General features: G+C 43.1%; 2 protein-coding genes and 1 long non-coding RNA gene across 10 annotated transcripts in view; 2 read left to right on the top strand and 1 right to left on the bottom strand.

The window, feature by feature from the left end:
- Window positions 1-18: 18 nt before the first annotated feature.
- CDC23 (cell division cycle 23) lies at window positions 19-10440 on the top strand. The gene is made up of 16 exons (XM_085236881.1): window positions 19-196; window positions 267-339; window positions 1981-2118; window positions 2248-2290; window positions 2658-2763; window positions 2847-2979; window positions 4535-4712; window positions 4799-4896; window positions 5137-5218; window positions 6149-6302; window positions 6436-6555; window positions 7156-7231; window positions 7507-7568; window positions 8510-8588; window positions 8682-8801; window positions 9676-10440. Exons 1-16 carry the CDS (start codon window positions 69-71, stop codon window positions 9844-9846), a joined length of 1761 nt encoding a protein of 586 aa, XP_085093007.1. The 5' UTR covers window positions 19-68; the 3' UTR covers window positions 9847-10440.
- LOC146543360 (uncharacterized) lies at window positions 2847-12027 on the bottom strand. Its single transcript, XR_014886658.1, has 2 exons — window positions 11560-12027; window positions 2847-5263 (listed from the first exon to the last, which is right to left on the bottom strand). It is a non-coding gene; the product is annotated as an uncharacterized LOC146543360 (long non-coding RNA).
- The window catches only part of JAKMIP2 (janus kinase and microtubule interacting protein 2), a 55215-nt gene continuing 50258 nt past the window's right edge, over window positions 11856-16812 (top strand). For all 8 annotated transcript variants that reach the window (XM_085236873.1, XM_085236874.1, XM_085236872.1 and 5 more), the window contains exon 1: window positions 11856-12117. The gene's annotated coding sequence lies outside the window, so the exon portion shown is untranslated. The remainder of the gene's footprint in view (window positions 12118-16812) is intronic.

Here is a 16812-nt window from a genome sequence, read left to right as displayed (position 1 = left end):
CTGCGTCTACAGAGAGGAGGGGAACTGAGTACGCGAAGCCGTGATTGGCTGTAGGGCGCGCTGGCGGGATGGCGGCAGCGGGAGCGGCGGCGGGGTCGGGGAACGCTGACTTCTCGGACCTGCGGGAGATCAAGAAGCAGCTGCTGAGCGTGGCGGAGCGCAGCCGCGAGCGCGGCTTGCAGCACAGCGGGAAGTGGTGAGCGCCGCCGACCGGGCGGGCGGACGCGCCCGATGGGCACCGCGCTAATGGCCGTCTCTCCGCGTAGGGCCTCCGAGCTGGCATTCGCCCTGGAGCCGCTGCTGCTGAGCGAGCTACCGCCGCCGCCCGCGCTCACGGAGGTAAGCACCGGGCGGAGCGGCCCGGCCGCCTGCCGCGCCGTTAGCGAGCGTCAGCGCGGGGCGGGGCTGAGCCCGTGCTGCGTTCGGCGGTGCGGGATGGCTGAGGCGTGCGGGGGGTTGTGCAGAGCTTCCCGGTGGCAGAGCCGCGACCTTCTCTTCGGTCCTCCCCAAACCTGCCACGGAGAAGTGCGATAGCGGCTGGTGTGCAGGGGGCGTTTCTGAATGCTGGTCTCTTTGCAGTGCTGTTAAGTTCCTTTTTGTTGTATATTTTTCTGGGAAGGTGGACAGACCTGAGCGTACTTCCCAGATGATAGCATTCAATTTCCTGTTTTGCTGTGTCCTAAATGAGAAACTTTGTAAGCTAAATTTGAAATCACAATGCATAACTTTCATCTTAGCTAAGGGTTTTTAGCTAAGGTTGAAGTTACTGCAGTCTAAATTATTTTATGTCAGTAAAGTTGTGCTCCTTAGGATAGAAGGAAAATATGTTGTGTCTTAATCACCACCTCCTGTGGTGGTGAAGGACTTGTAGGTGTAATACTCCTTAAGTTACTGCACGTCATAAATGCATTTCACAAAAATGTTTGAGGTCCATCTAGTCCAACTCTCCCTACTCCAGCAGAACAACTCGTAGCAGGTTGCCCAGGACCATGTCTGGGTGTTCTCTGAGGTTCTCCAAGGGGGAAGATACCAGAAGCCCTGGTGCCAGTGCTTTGTCACCCACACAGTATGAGAGTGCTCCCTGATGTTTACAGAGACTCCTTTGTTTCAGTTTGTACCTGTTGCCTCTCGTCCTGGCACTGGACAGCACTTAGAAGGGCTTTGCTCATTCCTCTTTGTTCCTTTCCTTCAGGTATCTATGTACATTGATGAGATCCCCTGCACCTTCCCTCCTACAAACTGAACCAGTCACAACTCTCCAAATTTTCTCATTTGAAATACTTCAGTCATTTCATCTTCATGGTCCTTTGCTGAACTCTCTCCTGTATGTCTGTCATTTCTGTACTGATGAGCTCAGAAGTGGACACAGTATTCCAGATGTGGCCTTGTCAGTGCTGAGTGGAGGGGGCAGGATCACCTACCATGACCTGCTGACAATATTTTACATAGTTCAGCCCAGGATACCCTTGTCCTTCCTTGTGGCAAGCTGGCTTGTGTACACATAGCTGGCTTGTGACAGTTTGGTGTCCCCCAAAACCCCCAGGTTCTTTTCTGTCAATAAATTATTCGAGGCATAGATACCAAGGAAATGCTTGTGTTTAAATGAGCAGGTTAATATTGTTGGATATGAAATTCTTGAGTGTTTTTCTTTATTGTTATCATTTTGCTTGAACAGCTAATTCTTGCCTTCCGGCAACTTGCCACAGTTCATCTTTTGGAACCTAAATGTTTATTACAAACATTTCTAGCCAGTCAGAATCCTTGTTCTCACATGAGTACCAATGGTGTGAAGGAGTGGAGAGAGCTTTCTGACTCTACTCAACTCAAATGTGAACAAAAAACCTGTTTTGTTGTTGTGTTTTTGTGCTGTTTTTTTTCTCTTAACTTTCCAGGCAGTTTCATTGATATGCTTGTAAGTGGGTGATTTTCCTACCTAATGTCAGAATTTCTAAGGTATTTAACTCTCCTTTGTTCTTGCAGGAGGATGCTCGTGATCTGGATGCCTACACGTTAGCCAAATCTTACTTTGATCTAAAGGAATATGACAGAGCTGCATATTTCTTACGGGGCTGCAAGAGTCAGAAAGCTTACTTCTTGTATATGTACTCTAGATATCTGGTAAGATAGAAGGAAAAGTTGTCTTTAAGCACTGAATTCCTTGGCTTTGCTTCCTTTCCGCATGTAGAATGTAGCATACCTTATATATGCTGTTGTAAAATAATTTTGATTTTCCTCTGTTCTCTACAGTCAGGGGAAAAGAAGAAGGATGATGAGACAGTGGATAGTTTGGGTAAGGCTCTACTGTCAAGGAACATGAGACGATATAATGAAACTTTCAATAACACATCTTCATGTAAATCATTTTGGTTTTATGGCCTTTCCATTGATGTTTGAGTAATAGTGGGCTGTAACATAATTTGCTTTCGTTTTCTCTCAATTGATTGGCTTAATACAGGTTACAGAATTTCTTTTCTTACTTATTCTGTTAAAGTGCTAGTCATTGGACTAGGAGATTATATTTTTATAACAGAAAAATAGTCACGGATGGGAAGCTTTCTGGTCGTGTTGATGATGATTCTGAATGTACCCTAGGCCTCACAGTTAACGTATTGAGACTCCTGAATGAAAGCTAGGTGTTTGACTTTCTTCACATGCAGGACCACTGGAAAAAGGACAGGTGAAAAATGAAGCTTTACGAGAGCTTAGAGTTGAGCTCAGTAAGAAGCACAAAGCACAAGAACTGGATGGATTTGGCCTTTATTTGTAAGTGTCTGCATGTGTTCTTAATGTATTTGCCTACATTTATGTGGACATGCAGTTTTATGACTGATTAATTTGCTTTACAGATATGGTGTTGTGCTGCGAAAGCTGGACCTGTCTAAAGAAGCAATAGATGTATTTGTTGAAGCTACTCATGTCTTACCTTTGCACTGGGGAGCTTGGCTGGAACTTTGCAACTTGATTACAGATAAAGAGATGGTAAAACTTGGGAGATGTCAAGTGGTTATAACAAATTCCAGAGTTCAACCTGATTCAGTTGTCAGAAGATTAGTGTTGCCCACTGCTTTATTCTGTGAGACTCTCAGACAAGGCAACCCAAGATTATAAATTATATTGTTAAAGCCACTTGTGACATGAATGAGTTCATCCTGAGGTTGGTTGTGTTGTGGGTTTGTTTGTTTGTTTTTTTGTTTTTGTTTTGGTTTTGTTTTGGTGTGTGTTTGTGGTTTGTGTGGTTTTTTTTGGAGGGGGGGAACATTTTTGTTCTGCAGTTACTACACAGTTTTTTGTGAATTGAGGGTGTATGTGTAGAATCACTGTTTGCAGTTTTTTCAAATGACTGGAAATTTGTGCTTTTCCTGTCAGTTACGATCATGCAAATTATTTGCAATGATATGGGAGCAGCAAGCACCACTGAACAAGATAAGCCTTTAATAAGTCAATTACTTCGTTACTTACCAAGTAGAGCACAGAAAGCTTGAATCTATAACAGGAAACAGTTGACTTACAAGACCTGATGTTCATACTGTATGTGATTTGGGGAGATTACTTTGAATGTCCTCTGATAGGGTTTTGTGGCTTAGATGTCTATTAGTAATGGGAGTGTGTCTCTTGAACTTAGTCTTATCCTGAGAGAATCTAAGATTCTCTGATACAGCTCCATGATGTGAAATAAAATGTGCTTCTGGCGATCATCACTGAGAAATTCACTTCAGAAGAGCAAAACTGATTCAGACTAAAACACTAATGTAGATATTCCCTTGTCAAATACAAAGTCTCTGTGAGATGAACTGTATCGAAGAATTGAACTTTCATGTAAAAGGTGATTTTTGTCTTTATGCATGGGGTTTATGAGACCACTTCTGTAATTCTTCAGTCAATTCTGGCTGCTAGATATATTTTTGAAAAGTAAAGAGGGTGCAGAAGACAACCTTACTGATCTTTGAAGAACAGGAAATTCATTTTTGTGAGATTATTTATTCTGTACAGGTAGCTTATTACATGGAAAAAAAAAAAGACAAAAACAACCTCATCTATTTAATAGTGATGAGAAGAAAATAGTCTTTTAAAGGACTCCTGAATTTAATGTAGAAATTAAGCCAGTAGCTGAAGCAGAAGCCTGGTGCCATCATCTTTGAAAACAATTATTTCTTCACCAATTGACCAAATGAAAAATCATCAGTTTTTTGATTTCAAGTCACTGGAGTAGATTGGGAGTGACTAAATGGAATTATGTAGTCCATATTGTAACACTTTTTAGAATAGGCATCTCAGTGCTCCTTTCATTTTCCAGTGTTCTTAATTTGTAGACATTTTTTAGCCTCCACTGTGGAAGAACTCAATAATAATTTTTGGTCCTAATGCTATTCTTTCACAGCTGGTGTTATGGCCTAAGAAAGTGCTTAAGGAAAGTCTTCTACCTCAAGACTGTCTACTAGCTCGTGGGAGGGAAGATAATGGATTCTTTGCCACAGGTGGCTCTTAGAATACTACTGATTGTCATCTCTTTCTCCTCTTCTTTGGTTCTTGCTAGTTGAAGTTCCTGTCCTTGCCAGATACATGGATGAAAGAGTTCTTTCTTGCACACATCTATACGGAGCTCCAGCTGATAGAGGAGGCTCTGCAGAAGTATCAGAGCCTCATTGATGCAGGATTTTCTAAAAGCACATATATTATCTCTCAGATTGCAGTTGCCTACCACAATATACGAGGTCAGTGATATTTACTAATAGGACTAAGCTTTTTAATGCAAACTTAGCCTTTGTTGTTCTTGTTCTCATATCTCTTCTTTCTTCAGATATTGACAAAGCTTTATCTATCTTTAATGAGCTGAGGAAACAAGATCCTTATAGAATAGAAAATATGGACACTTTCTCCAACTTGCTGTATGTCAGGGTAAGCACCCCTTCTGTTGTTTGTCCATGATGATACTATTTGTCAGAGATAAGCTAAACGCTGGCAAAGCAATTGCCGTTACCTGGTTTCTCTGAACATAAGCTCTCAACTTCTGTTTGCATCTGTTTCGTGGAGTTGTGAAGCAGAAATGTGTGCATCATCCACTGCCTAGGAATTCTTTGTAACTGTAATGTGATCCTTTACTCATCATCTTCACTTCTTTGTTTTTTGTTTCACTAGAGCATGAAGCCTGAGCTGAGCTACCTGGCTCACAATCTCTGTGAGATAGACAAGTATCGTGTTGAGACCTGCTGTGTAATTGGTGAGAGCCAACTCTTTTATGTGTTCTTATTGTTCCATCTCCAGGCTGTGGGAAGAAATTTTAGTAATAGCTGTGAAAATGATGAGCCAGTAGAGCCATCAAAAACATTTGGTGAACGTGATTTCAGGTAGCATAAAAAGCAGACCAAATGAGAGTACCCCTTTCCCACATTCCTCTTTGAAAGAGCTGCTGTAATACTGTTAGAGCTGAAAGTAGTTAAGAAAACATTATGAAGGCCCATGCAGTTGATAATTCCCTTTAGTCCTCAAACTCCAGCAGAAACAGTTGTGTGTCAAGTCTGGGAAATATTTTTTTTTTTAGATCAGACTGTGAGTTTCTAAGCAGATGATGAGATCTTAGCTGATAGGTGCAGTTGGAAAAGGAGTTGATGAGAACACTGGAGAAGATACTACTACTAGGACTCTTGAGGTTTCAGGCAGATCTGCCTGTAACATATCTTGCTCATATTATCTACTACCTCTGTAGCGGAAATGCTAAGTCAGAGCTTGAAGCAGTGATTGAGTACCTGGTGGGAAGGCAGGGCCAACCCAGGGGAGCTCAGGTGCATGCAGTGTATCTGAGTGACCAGAAGGGGTGGAGCCAGGATCCACTCCTTCCCAGACCTCATTTAAGGGTTGACAGTGGGTATTCCCATGAATACAGTGGGTATACCATGAGGGTATTCCTTCCAAAGGTAAGCAAATTTTACTCATTTTTGTGTCCATGGCTGCTGCATTTGGGTTTATCCTTGTTTGCTGCAGCCTACGACTTTGCCACTCTGCTATTATTGCTGAACTTTCCATCACATTATAGCATTACATATCTCCTAACTTAGGTTATACCTATTCCATCTGTTTTTGTTTTTGTTTTTTTTTTTTCCCTTCTGCAATTGTTTTCTATTTATTTAAATATTGTGATTTTTTGCTTTAGGAAATTATTATAGCTTACGAAGCCAGCATGAAAAAGCAGCACTGTATTTCCAGAGAGCCTTGAAACTGAATCCTCGTTATCTGGGAGCCTGGACGCTTATGGGACATGAATACATGGAAATGAAGAACACATCTGCAGCTATCCAGGCTTATAGGTATCGCTCATGCTGCACACAATAGTATTCGCATGCATTTGGGGTGAATTAAGGAAAAAAAATGGTACTTAGTCTTTTGCCCAACTCTGATCCTAACTGCTTTCTGACTATGTTGTCTTTTTCTCTTTGGCAGACATGCAATAGAGGTGAACAAAAGGGATTACAGAGCCTGGTATGGTTTGGGGCAAACCTATGAAATCCTTAAAATGCCGTTTTACTGCCTCTATTATTACCGACGGGCCCACCAGCTCAGGTAGAGTGGGAAATGTAGCCATGTCAGTTGGCATTCACTCGTAAAATCACTAAAGTTGAAAGAAACTGCTAATGTCATCTAATCCAACCCCTCTCCTGATTTCACCAAGGATAGAGAACTCTATCATTTTGCATTTGCTGTGCCCACGACAGCTTCCGACCACCACATCTTCCATAGGTTGTTCTTTGTAAAGCTCGTCTAGCAGGGCGATTCCCCTGGTAGGCTCTCTTACCGTCTGATGTCTGCTTGTTAAGGAATTTGGATACAGGAGCTAAACTGGGGTAGGAAGAAGAGTATCAGCACCATTTGGTTTGCAGTGTTATTATTCCAAACTCTTAGTTTTGCTAATTAGCTGTTAACATATCAAACTGTATGCCTGAGAGTATTGTCCAAATGCTTTTTGAATTCTGTCAGGTTTGGTGGTGTGAGCATTTTGCTTGGTAGCCTGTTCCAATGCCTAAGGTGTATAAGAGAAATTTTATGTAAGAGAAGATGATGGACACTGCCAGATGCGGGTTTCCTTCCCCTCTTGTTTCCCCCTTGCAATATCAGGTGGCTGTCCATTAAACTACATTTAGGAATTTTTTTTTTTTTTTACAGACCCAATGATTCTCGTATGCTGGTTGCTCTAGGAGAATGCTATGAGAAACTCAATCAGTTGGTGGAAGCTAAAAAGGTAAGTGAGGGCTGACTTGTAGACACTAGGTGGAGTTGCAGTTAAATAGTGTGGCTTGTACTACTGGAAATGTATATAGCATGTTAGGAGCTTACTGAAACCATTCGTTGCAGTTAAAATGGGAAATTCTATAGAGTAGCTGAGAGAATTGTGTGCAGCTGATTCATGACCCTTTGCTTTAAAGCCATGTAGCTTTCTGTTTCTGTCTTGCTTGTGTGAATCATAATCTGGAGTCATTTTTCTTGTGTGTTTGACTAACTCTTCTTCCTTGATAGTGCTATTGGAGGGCTTATGCTGTGGGAGATGTGGAGAAAATGGCATTGGTGAAACTAGCAAAGTGAGTATGTATTAGCACTGATATTGTGTTAGATGCATTATTATTGCAATAATTATAATATAAATGCAATATTACTGATATTGTGTTAAATGCAACAAAAGCACTTTGATACCCAGTGATAGAGTGGTAGACGGGAAACAAGTGCAGCTGCTGGTGGATAGTACTGCTTCTGGAGAGGTGTAATAAACGTTACCTTTAGAAGGTCTGCAGAGACTACAAACTCTGTTATCCAGCTTTAGCTTTGAGTTTCTGTCAGGGCAAGTAGAGAGGAAACTGGGATGCATTACAAGGGACTTACAAATCATGGGATGACTTCAGTGCTATCAGTGTTAGAGTCAAATTTAAACCAATCCATGGTGCTAATGCTGTATAAAATCATAGATTGATTATTTCATCCCCATCTCCTTTTCCTTCCGCCCTTTTTTCCCCTGATTATACGAATGTGACATTTAGCATAGGATCTAATGTGAAATAAATGTGAACAGTGATGTTAACACCAACTTTTAGTTGGGAAAAAAATATAATACAAAGGGGGGGGAAGTGAAGGGGAAGGAAATGGGCAGGTGAAAGATGAAACTGACGTATAAAGATTATATGGTACGTGGAGAAAGAAAGAACTCTGGAAGAGATGGCCAGTTAGAGTAGGATGGAAAAACTCTGTTACAGACTTTGAATGTAATGGAACAGACTAAGGTTCCTGCTTTAATTGTATCTGCACTGCTTCTAGCAGGTGACTTCCTGATAATGCAGTTGTTCTCAGGCTGGATCATTTCTTTGTATGAGGGACAGTACATAATGTATGTTTTGCAAATTCTTAAGGAAAAAAAAATGGCTCTAGTTAAGGTCAGACTTCTCACAGGTTCTCATAGACCAGTAAAGTCTGACAAGGTGATCTTGTTCCAGTGGCCATTTCATTTCATTTATTTATGTATTTTTCCTAGGCTGCATGAACAGCTGAATGAATCTGAACAAGCTGCTCAGTGCTATATCAAATACATCCAGGATATCTATTCCTGTGGGGTAAGACTATATCTTGGGGAGCAAAGGAAAAGCAAGCATGGTGTAGAACTACCTTGGAAAACACTCAGCCTGTTTTTACCCTCTTCACTGTAGGAGATAGTGGAGCATCTGGAGGTTAGCACTGCCTTCCGTTACCTTGCCCAGTACTACTTCAAGTGTAAGCTCTGGGATGAAGCCTCAGCTTGCGCTCAGAAATGCTGCTCATTCAATGATGTGAGTAGTTGCATGATTTCTGGGGTCTTGGGGAATAACTGACTTCAGTCTTGGCTACCCTATGAGTAGATCAATCTTTCATTGAATGAATGAGAGCTATCTGCTGCGTAGATATAGACTATTTCATCCTGAATGTTTCTGTGATAGACTCAAGTCAGGGCATATGGCATAGGTAAGTAAAACTGAATCAAGTCTCATTACTTTGGTGTTCACTAAATAAAAGAATTTGAGGCTGTGGATGGCAGCCTTAAGACTGCTGAAAATCTTAGTGGGGAGGTGGTTAAAAGTTTAGAATGCCCCATGCTACAGTAATGATACTCACGTGGCTTCTTGTTGCACGTCTTGTATGTGTAGACAGTGGGGAGGATATAAGAGCACTTGAGTTTTGTAAGTGACTTCATATTCTGAGATTTTCTGCAGTCTATAAATAGGAAATTCTGGACTTCTTAAATTTCCAACCTAGTGATACCCAACAGCCAAGGCCGCGGCAAGGTGTGTGCCCTGTTCTTAACGGAGTTGTCTGGAACTCAAAAGAATTTGAGTTTAGCTTATTTGAAGCTTCTCCAATCTACTTCTAAATGGGATATTTAGATGGCTGCAGTGGTTGATGGTACCAGTGTCCGAAATACCCAAGTAATAGGCAAATAAGGTGAAAAGAGGGAGAAATATTGTAATTAAAAAGTCTGACATACTTAATCAAGAACATTAAGGTAGTAGAAAACAGAAGATCTGAGGGCATTTTTAAATATCTTCCAGAATGATGGCCTTACAAAGTGACAAATTACTAAAATTTAAACAGATTGTGTATTGAATTTGACACAGAAACCTCTCATCCATCAGTGTGTGGTTTTTCTTTTTTACAAATTGTTTTCAGACTAGAGAAGAAGGAAAGGCACTGCTGCGGCAAATCTTACAGCTTCGCAACCAAGGAGAGACCTCCTCCACAGAGATTGCTACTCCCTTTTTCCTCCCGGCATCGTTGTCAGCCAATAGCACTCCCACACGTCGTGTCTCCCCGCTCAATCTGTCTTCTGTTACACCGTGAGCAATGCTGGTACCTCTAACCTGTGCATTGAATGTGATGTTGTGGATGGGGCTTGCAACCACCTACTGTTTTCCAGTGAAATTTTATGTGCAGTGTTGCCTTCACAGGTAAGAAAGTAGGGTAAAGAGTGACTGGAGCCCACAGCTGAAGACAGGTGTGCCCAAACAGGCAAAAGTGCAACTTACTTGAAAGTGCCTACTCTTATATGTGAGAACATGCTCTACTTTTCACCAAGTTACTACAGTCAAGAGAGCAGACGTTCCACTACATAGGTCTGCTAATAGGTCATGGGAAGAGGCTCACTTCATGAGTTTGTGTGCCTCTGGTCTTTCTCTGAACTTCTCTGGATAACCTTCTATCTGCCTGGCTGCTTAAGAATTTTTGCCTGTCTTGAATTACAGAGATGATGAAGCAGTATGAGACACACAAATATAGTTTCCATGCCTATGTTAAAGGACTGAAAAGTGTAAGGAATTTCAGACAACCACAAAAAACAGCTGTTTGTCAGAACCACAGGTAAAACAGCAGATATTTTGAGTAGAAAGGCAGCCAGTGGGATAGCACAATTTCAAAAAAATAAAATGATTAAGCTAATTCCTTGGACTCCTTTATAATGTAGCTTTCATGGGTGCTATAGCAGATAACAGTGGAGGTAGATACAGCCATGTGGCAGTTACAGCAGCCTGTCCCACGCTGGGCTTGGTTGGGGTGCTGCTAGCTGCCCACCTGGGCTGGTGCATGCCAGGTGCAGGGCCGTGTTCACCCTGGCTGGGAGCTGGCAGGTGGGGGTCTGCATAGGGGCTGCCTTGTAATACCTGCAGGTGAGCCTGGTTCAGCTTCAGACCCTGAGAGAAGGTGCCAGCCTGGAGTGTTCTCAGGAGCTGCTCTCCACAGCCAGTGTAGGAGAGGCCCTTCCTGCATGTCTTAGACAGATCTTAAATTCTGTGCCTTGGTTATATGTGAATTATAACACTTTTTCACATTGTATTACTCTTAGTGGTCAGTGTCTCAGAAAATTCAACTCTCCTTTGCCAGCTTGTGAATCTTAACTACAAACAGCTCTTAACGTATGGGGAATCAGTGACTGGCTAACTATGTTGTACTCTAGTGTCAGGAAGTTTTATTGGTCAAAAGACTGACCTGGAATAGTAAGCACTGCTGCCATTAAGCTGTCAGTGTGGAGCAAATACATGGATGGAGAATACAAGTTACCACAGAATAAACCTGCAGCAGAAGTAGACAGTAGCATAGAAGAGTACAAATCCAGAACCCATCTATCCCTGTTTCTTGAAATGGTTTGTTTCCTTTGTGGTGCAGTGCTTAGCAAAAACCAATACCGGGTAACAAGAAAGAACAAAATGCATTTCTCTTCAGTTTTTCTGTAAACAGAAGAGTTTGCTTTTGCAGAACAAACTCCTTACCTGAGGAGGTTCAGCAGTCGTGTTTATCTCCTCTGTAAAGCAGTAAAGGGAAGGCAGAATGATGGATGTGGTCATGGGCTGGCATACCACATCTCTGGTGTTTGGAAGAACAGAGTTGAGGACGCTTCTGAAGAACCCAAGCACAGGGTCTTCTGTGGCCATTGCTCTCATGGCTCTCGTTGGGCTTGGCTTACACGTAAAAAGCCCTAGCGCACTGCAGTATATTCAGATCTATGGCTAGTTCCTACTGCGTCCGTCTGAGATTGGACTAGCACGTTAAAAGACGCCTTACCGTAAAGGTCCGCGCCCTCCGGGCCGGCCCTGCGGCCTGCTCGCTCCTATCGGCAGGGCTTCCAGCCGGGGAGCCGTCCCGCGGAAAGGTGCTGCTTTCGCCTGCTGGGAGCGGCGCGGCGCGGCGCGGCGCGGCTCCGCCCTGAGGGGCCTCTCCGCTGGGGCGGCCCGCGCCCTCGGGGGTCCCGGTTTGCTCGCCCCATCGCTGGTGCGGGGCCCCTCGGCTACGACGGGCGCTGCCGCGGTTCCCCCTCCCCCGTCCCCGCTAGCGGCCGGCGGCCCCGCGCCCTCTCCGCCGCGGCGTTGCCATGGCTGCGGCCGCGCTGCGCTGCGGCGGCGGCAGCATCGGCGGCGGCGGGGCGGCGCCTACCGCAGACCCCGTCCCGGCAGCGCAGGCCTCCGCCGCGGGGAGGCGGCGGGGCGGACGCCCGCCCTCAGCGTCGGCGCGCAGGAGGCCGGCAGCGGCTGGGGATGCGCGCTGGAGCCGCCGCGGCAGCGGGAAGATGGGAGCGCCGCACCCGTCCTTCGCCGCTCAGCATCCTCCCCTGTCCGCGGCACGGTAAGAGGCGGGGGCTGCCTGCTCCCACCGCGCCGCAACAATGACTGCGACGGCTGCGGGGGGCCGGGACGGGAGCGGGGAGCGGGGCCGGGGCGGCGGCGTAGAGAGCGGGCGATGGCACCGAGATGGAGGCCGAGAAGGCGGAGAGGAAGCGAATGGGAGCGAGGAGAGGAGAGGTGAGGAGGTAGGGATGCAGGTGATGATGGCGATGGCGATGGAGGGAGAGGTGTGGCAAGGATGCAGCCCGCAGCCGTGCCGGAACCCGCCTCAGCCTCCATCCCGCACCATTGTGCTCCAGGTCCGTCATTGTCTCGCCCTCCTCGCCACGGCACGCGGTCCTGCAAATCGCTGCCTGCGGCGGAAGGAATTTTTACGGGGCTGAATTCGATGCGTGGAGAGGCGCAGCTTGCGATGGGCCTCGGTGAGATGGCACTGAGCTGGGCGCTGGCGCAGCTGAGCAGGAGCAGCTGTGATGGAACTCCCCTGGTTTATTTTTACTTGTGGAGCATCTTTGCCTATTCGGCATTGCACAAGGTTTATTTCTGTGTATTTTTTTTGGAAATGCACCTGTCCGTGTCTCGGAGTCTCAGAGCTGGTGGGTTTGTGTATGCGTGTGAGACCTTGCGAGCTTCGCCCCTTTGTACGCGCAACACATCTTTTTTTTGTTATTATTTGACAGCTGTTAGCTGATGAAATGCGCCAGTTAGGCTGATATGCAATTTACTCTTAGATCATGGAATTGCTGCCCGTCAGCTTCATGATGGCTGCTTAGGGCAGCATCATGCATTTGGGCTGGTTTATGGCACTGAATATCCATTTGTAGGCTGTTTCTGTTTTCTTTTCTGAATATACATATAAAAAAGATGCTGAGCATGCCCTGTAGGTTGGGAACATAGAGATGTGTATATTTTGAAAATGTAATTTGAACTCTTGTAAGCAAAAAAATAACGACGTGTTGTTAAAACCTTTGCATTCTGATCCTGCCCTGTGCATTACAGTAAGGTGACATGTTGGGATCTTAGTCTCTTTCATCTGTTGGGTCAAATTCTGCGTGTGTGCATATGTCATGCCCAGGTTAGTAATCTGGGCTTTCTGTGCCCAGTCTCCTAGGCAGAGTGTTTGATAACTTTGTCCTTATCATACTTTGGTGGTTTTTGACGATTTCTCTTCTTCTGCTGGCCATTTCCAAGTATGTCTTATGAATGAGAGCCTCTGTGTCCTACTTACTAGGAAATGAACAGAAAGTACAGCTGCATCGTGGTGGGTGTTAAGGAGAACTTTGGCTGCTGCCATTTGTAAATGTATGGTGGGTCTGTGAGACATTTTATTATCGAGTTGCTGGAAAGATGCTGCATAATTTCTCTGTCATTACAATGGATAAGTAACCCTTGGGTGTTCAAGTCTGGAAAATACTGTGAAACACAACTGTCAGAATGGTGCCCAGAGTAATTCTCAGTTTTGTTTTCTATTCATCCAGTTGATACTACTGATACTGTGGTTTAAAAATTGTATAATAATAGCCCCCCAACTCGTGAAAAAAGATATGGTAATGGATTCTACTGTCTTAAGGCTGGTGTAGGTCAGGTGTTGAAATCCAAGTAGTTTGTAAATTACAACTTTTTTCTTTTTTACCTTCTTTTTAAATGAACTTTGAGACTGACCATGCTGTGAACTCATTTTTCACTACTGAGTGGTGGTTGTTTTGCACTGTGGTCAGTATTTATGCGTTCTGTTTTCTTTGTGAAGTTGTGAGACAGCAAAATAATCCTTATCAGCTACCTGAAATTTGGATCACATGGTCTGTCATGCTCCATATCTTTTATGTTCAGCCAGATTTCTCTGCAATCCCTGTGCATCATGGCAGTGTAATATTTGGGTTTCTGCAAAAAAATGATTAAAATACAATAATTACTTTAATCGATTTTACAACGGTATGTTTGCAGTGCATGTTTCTAAAACAACTAGACTGCTCTAATTCCCAGGCAGGAAGCTTTTCAAAGTTCCCGTATAGATCTGTATCACTTCAAGATCCGCTCTTGACTGGATTATAACAGTTGTGTTTTCCCATCTTCAGAGCCTAATTCTCTGCTGCCTTTTTTTTTAGTCATCATCTACGTCTGTGCAGGGAATCAGTGTGACTCTGCCATCAGCTTTCAAGATCTGGAATCTACTTGTTTTTGTATCTTTAAGGTCTATTTGAATTTTTCCTTTAAAACATCAGGACTGAAAATCCTAAATGTCCCCCCTTCCTCTCCAGTCTAATTATTTTTTCCATGAGTTGGGGATCTGTATAGAAAGTTTATCAGCATGTTGCTGACATCAAGTTGCAACGAGAGTATTTAGCACCTTTTTGGTAAATGACAGAAAAGCTGCAGATTGCATTGTGAAGTATCCCATGAACTTGAAAGGAAAAAACAGTGATATGCAAGTGCTTTTCTGGATGCAGGCTTTCAGTTTGGATCATGGTGGGTTGCTGACACACTGTGGCACGTCCTGAAACCTTAGGGCCTGCGTGGGTTTTTTCCTGGAAGATCATATTTGGACATTGCAGCCACTTCCCTTCACTACTGTCAGAATAAAAGTAAAGTGAACTGAATTGTGTGCCCACCTGCCTGGCAGAGTTACATGAGAGGCAAATGAATGCAGAAAGTATTTCAGTACATGACTACCTATGAGCATACTCTCAGTGAACTGTGTAACAGCAGCCAACAAGTAATGAATACAACCGAAGAGCCAATATACCACAATTCTATCTTCAGATGAAATATAATTCTGTGATGAACAATAAAACAATCAGATTAAATTTATTTTTACAAAGTACAGTAAAATGACTGATTTAAATTAACTGATAACCACTGGTATCAGTAAATAAATTCAACTAAATGTCCAACAAATGTGGAAATTAAAATTAAAAAGAAGAAGAAATGCAGTTAAAACTTGCGTGCAGTGCCCAGAGTAGATGAGGGTGATCAGTAACGAGTGAACAAATAAAGGTGGAAGAAATGGTAGTTGCAGGTTTTCTGAGCATGTTTGTCTTCCATTAGCACTGGTTTGCTAAAATTCAGTAAGCAGACCTTCTTTTTAAATTGATGCATAAATATTTTTCACTATTCATTTGTGTAGTGTATGCAAAATGCATATAACTTTTAATGTTTCAGGTGTTTGAAATTAATTATAATCAGTACTCAGTTGTTTTGTATGTCTTTGACGTAGGATTGGTGTACAAATAAGGAACAGAATAATATTCAAAAGACCTAGAATTGTGTTAATCCATAACATTTTATTATAGTTTAATGAACATAAATGCTTTTTTTGTTCCTGAAGTTCTGTTAATAGATGTCTTTTTTCTTTTTTCTTTTTTTACACTATGCTTTTTTGTATTTAATATTTGAGGTACTGTGAGCTGCTGTTTTCTGCCTGTGTGTATCAATGAGGAGAAAAATGAGATGCAGTCACTTTTGCTGAATCAGCTCAGAGAATTTGGTGCAGTGTCATAGGATCCTAAGTAATATTCACTTTCCATCTCCCCTCCCTGAATAGAAGTTATAATCAGTTATAATCACTTTCAGACAAACAAAGGGTGTTTGTAGACCATTGCACTTGAAGTACGTGTAGTAATTTACAGCTGAAAGAACAATTTTGTGGATTACTATTTGGTAGGTTGTAACTGAATGAATGGTTGTATTAATTAATTTGGAAATGCTTTAAGGAATTAAACTGTAAGACGAGAGTGTGCCCAGTGCTGTAGAGGCACAACTAACAGCAAATTAGCATCCACATATATTCAGTGGCAAGCATTACTAACCGAACGGAGCAGCCTGTTTTTGCAGAGGTCTGTGTTAGCGGAGCACTTCCGTATTGCTTTGCGTGTTTTTGTGGGTCACAGAATGACATACATGATGCCTTTTTCTTGAAATACGTGGTCAGTGTCAGTGATCTGCATGGTAACCTGTGTAGGATGAAGTCAATGAAGGTGTAAGCATTGTTCTTGAAAGCAGACTGTAGGGCTCTTGAGGGCTTGTAGACTGGTGCATCTATCCTTCAGTGTACAATAGAAGGGTAAAAATCACAACAATCAGAAATGAAAAAGAGCAACTCTGGTAATATCGTATCCCTAAGTGAATAATCTGTGTTTCTAGTGAATCCTGTTTCTAACATTGTTATTTTTAAAGGCATTCTGACTCGAAGATGTGTTGAAATGGATAAGAGGATGTTCACATACACATTTGCATTTCTGCTGAAAAGCTGATCTGAAGAGACAAACTGTAATGCACGTTGGCTTGGATTTGTACAGCTGGGAGTAGAGCCTGTGGTAATGGGAACATTCAGAGTCTTATCCCAGGCAACTTAAGTGAGATACAGGACATGGGAAGTTAGAAAGATTTGTTCATCAGGTTCCAGAGGGCACTGACAGTGATAGAAAGGGAGGAAAAAAAACAACACAATCACAGAATCATACATGTTTGAAGTTATGTTGAACTTAGAATAAACTGTAGGAATGAAGTGATCTGGTCAGAAGCAAGATGTCCAAAGAAGGAAAAGTCATCAGAGAGATCTACATTGTTAGAAGCGAAGAAGGGAGACTAGAACACAGAGTATTCACTCTGACATCTTATATAAATCCCCATTCATCAACTGCAGCAAGAATCTAGCTAAAGGTTGCAGAAATTCTTACAGGCTAACTCTTCCACTTTT

The sequence above is a fragment of the Meleagris gallopavo genome, chromosome 15 (assembly GCF_905368555.1).
Source record: "Meleagris gallopavo chromosome 15, MGAL_WU_HG_1.1, whole genome shotgun sequence".
NCBI classification, from domain to species: Eukaryota; Metazoa; Chordata; class Aves; order Galliformes; family Phasianidae; genus Meleagris; species Meleagris gallopavo.
This window is presented reverse-complemented; position numbering and strand designations above follow the sequence as displayed.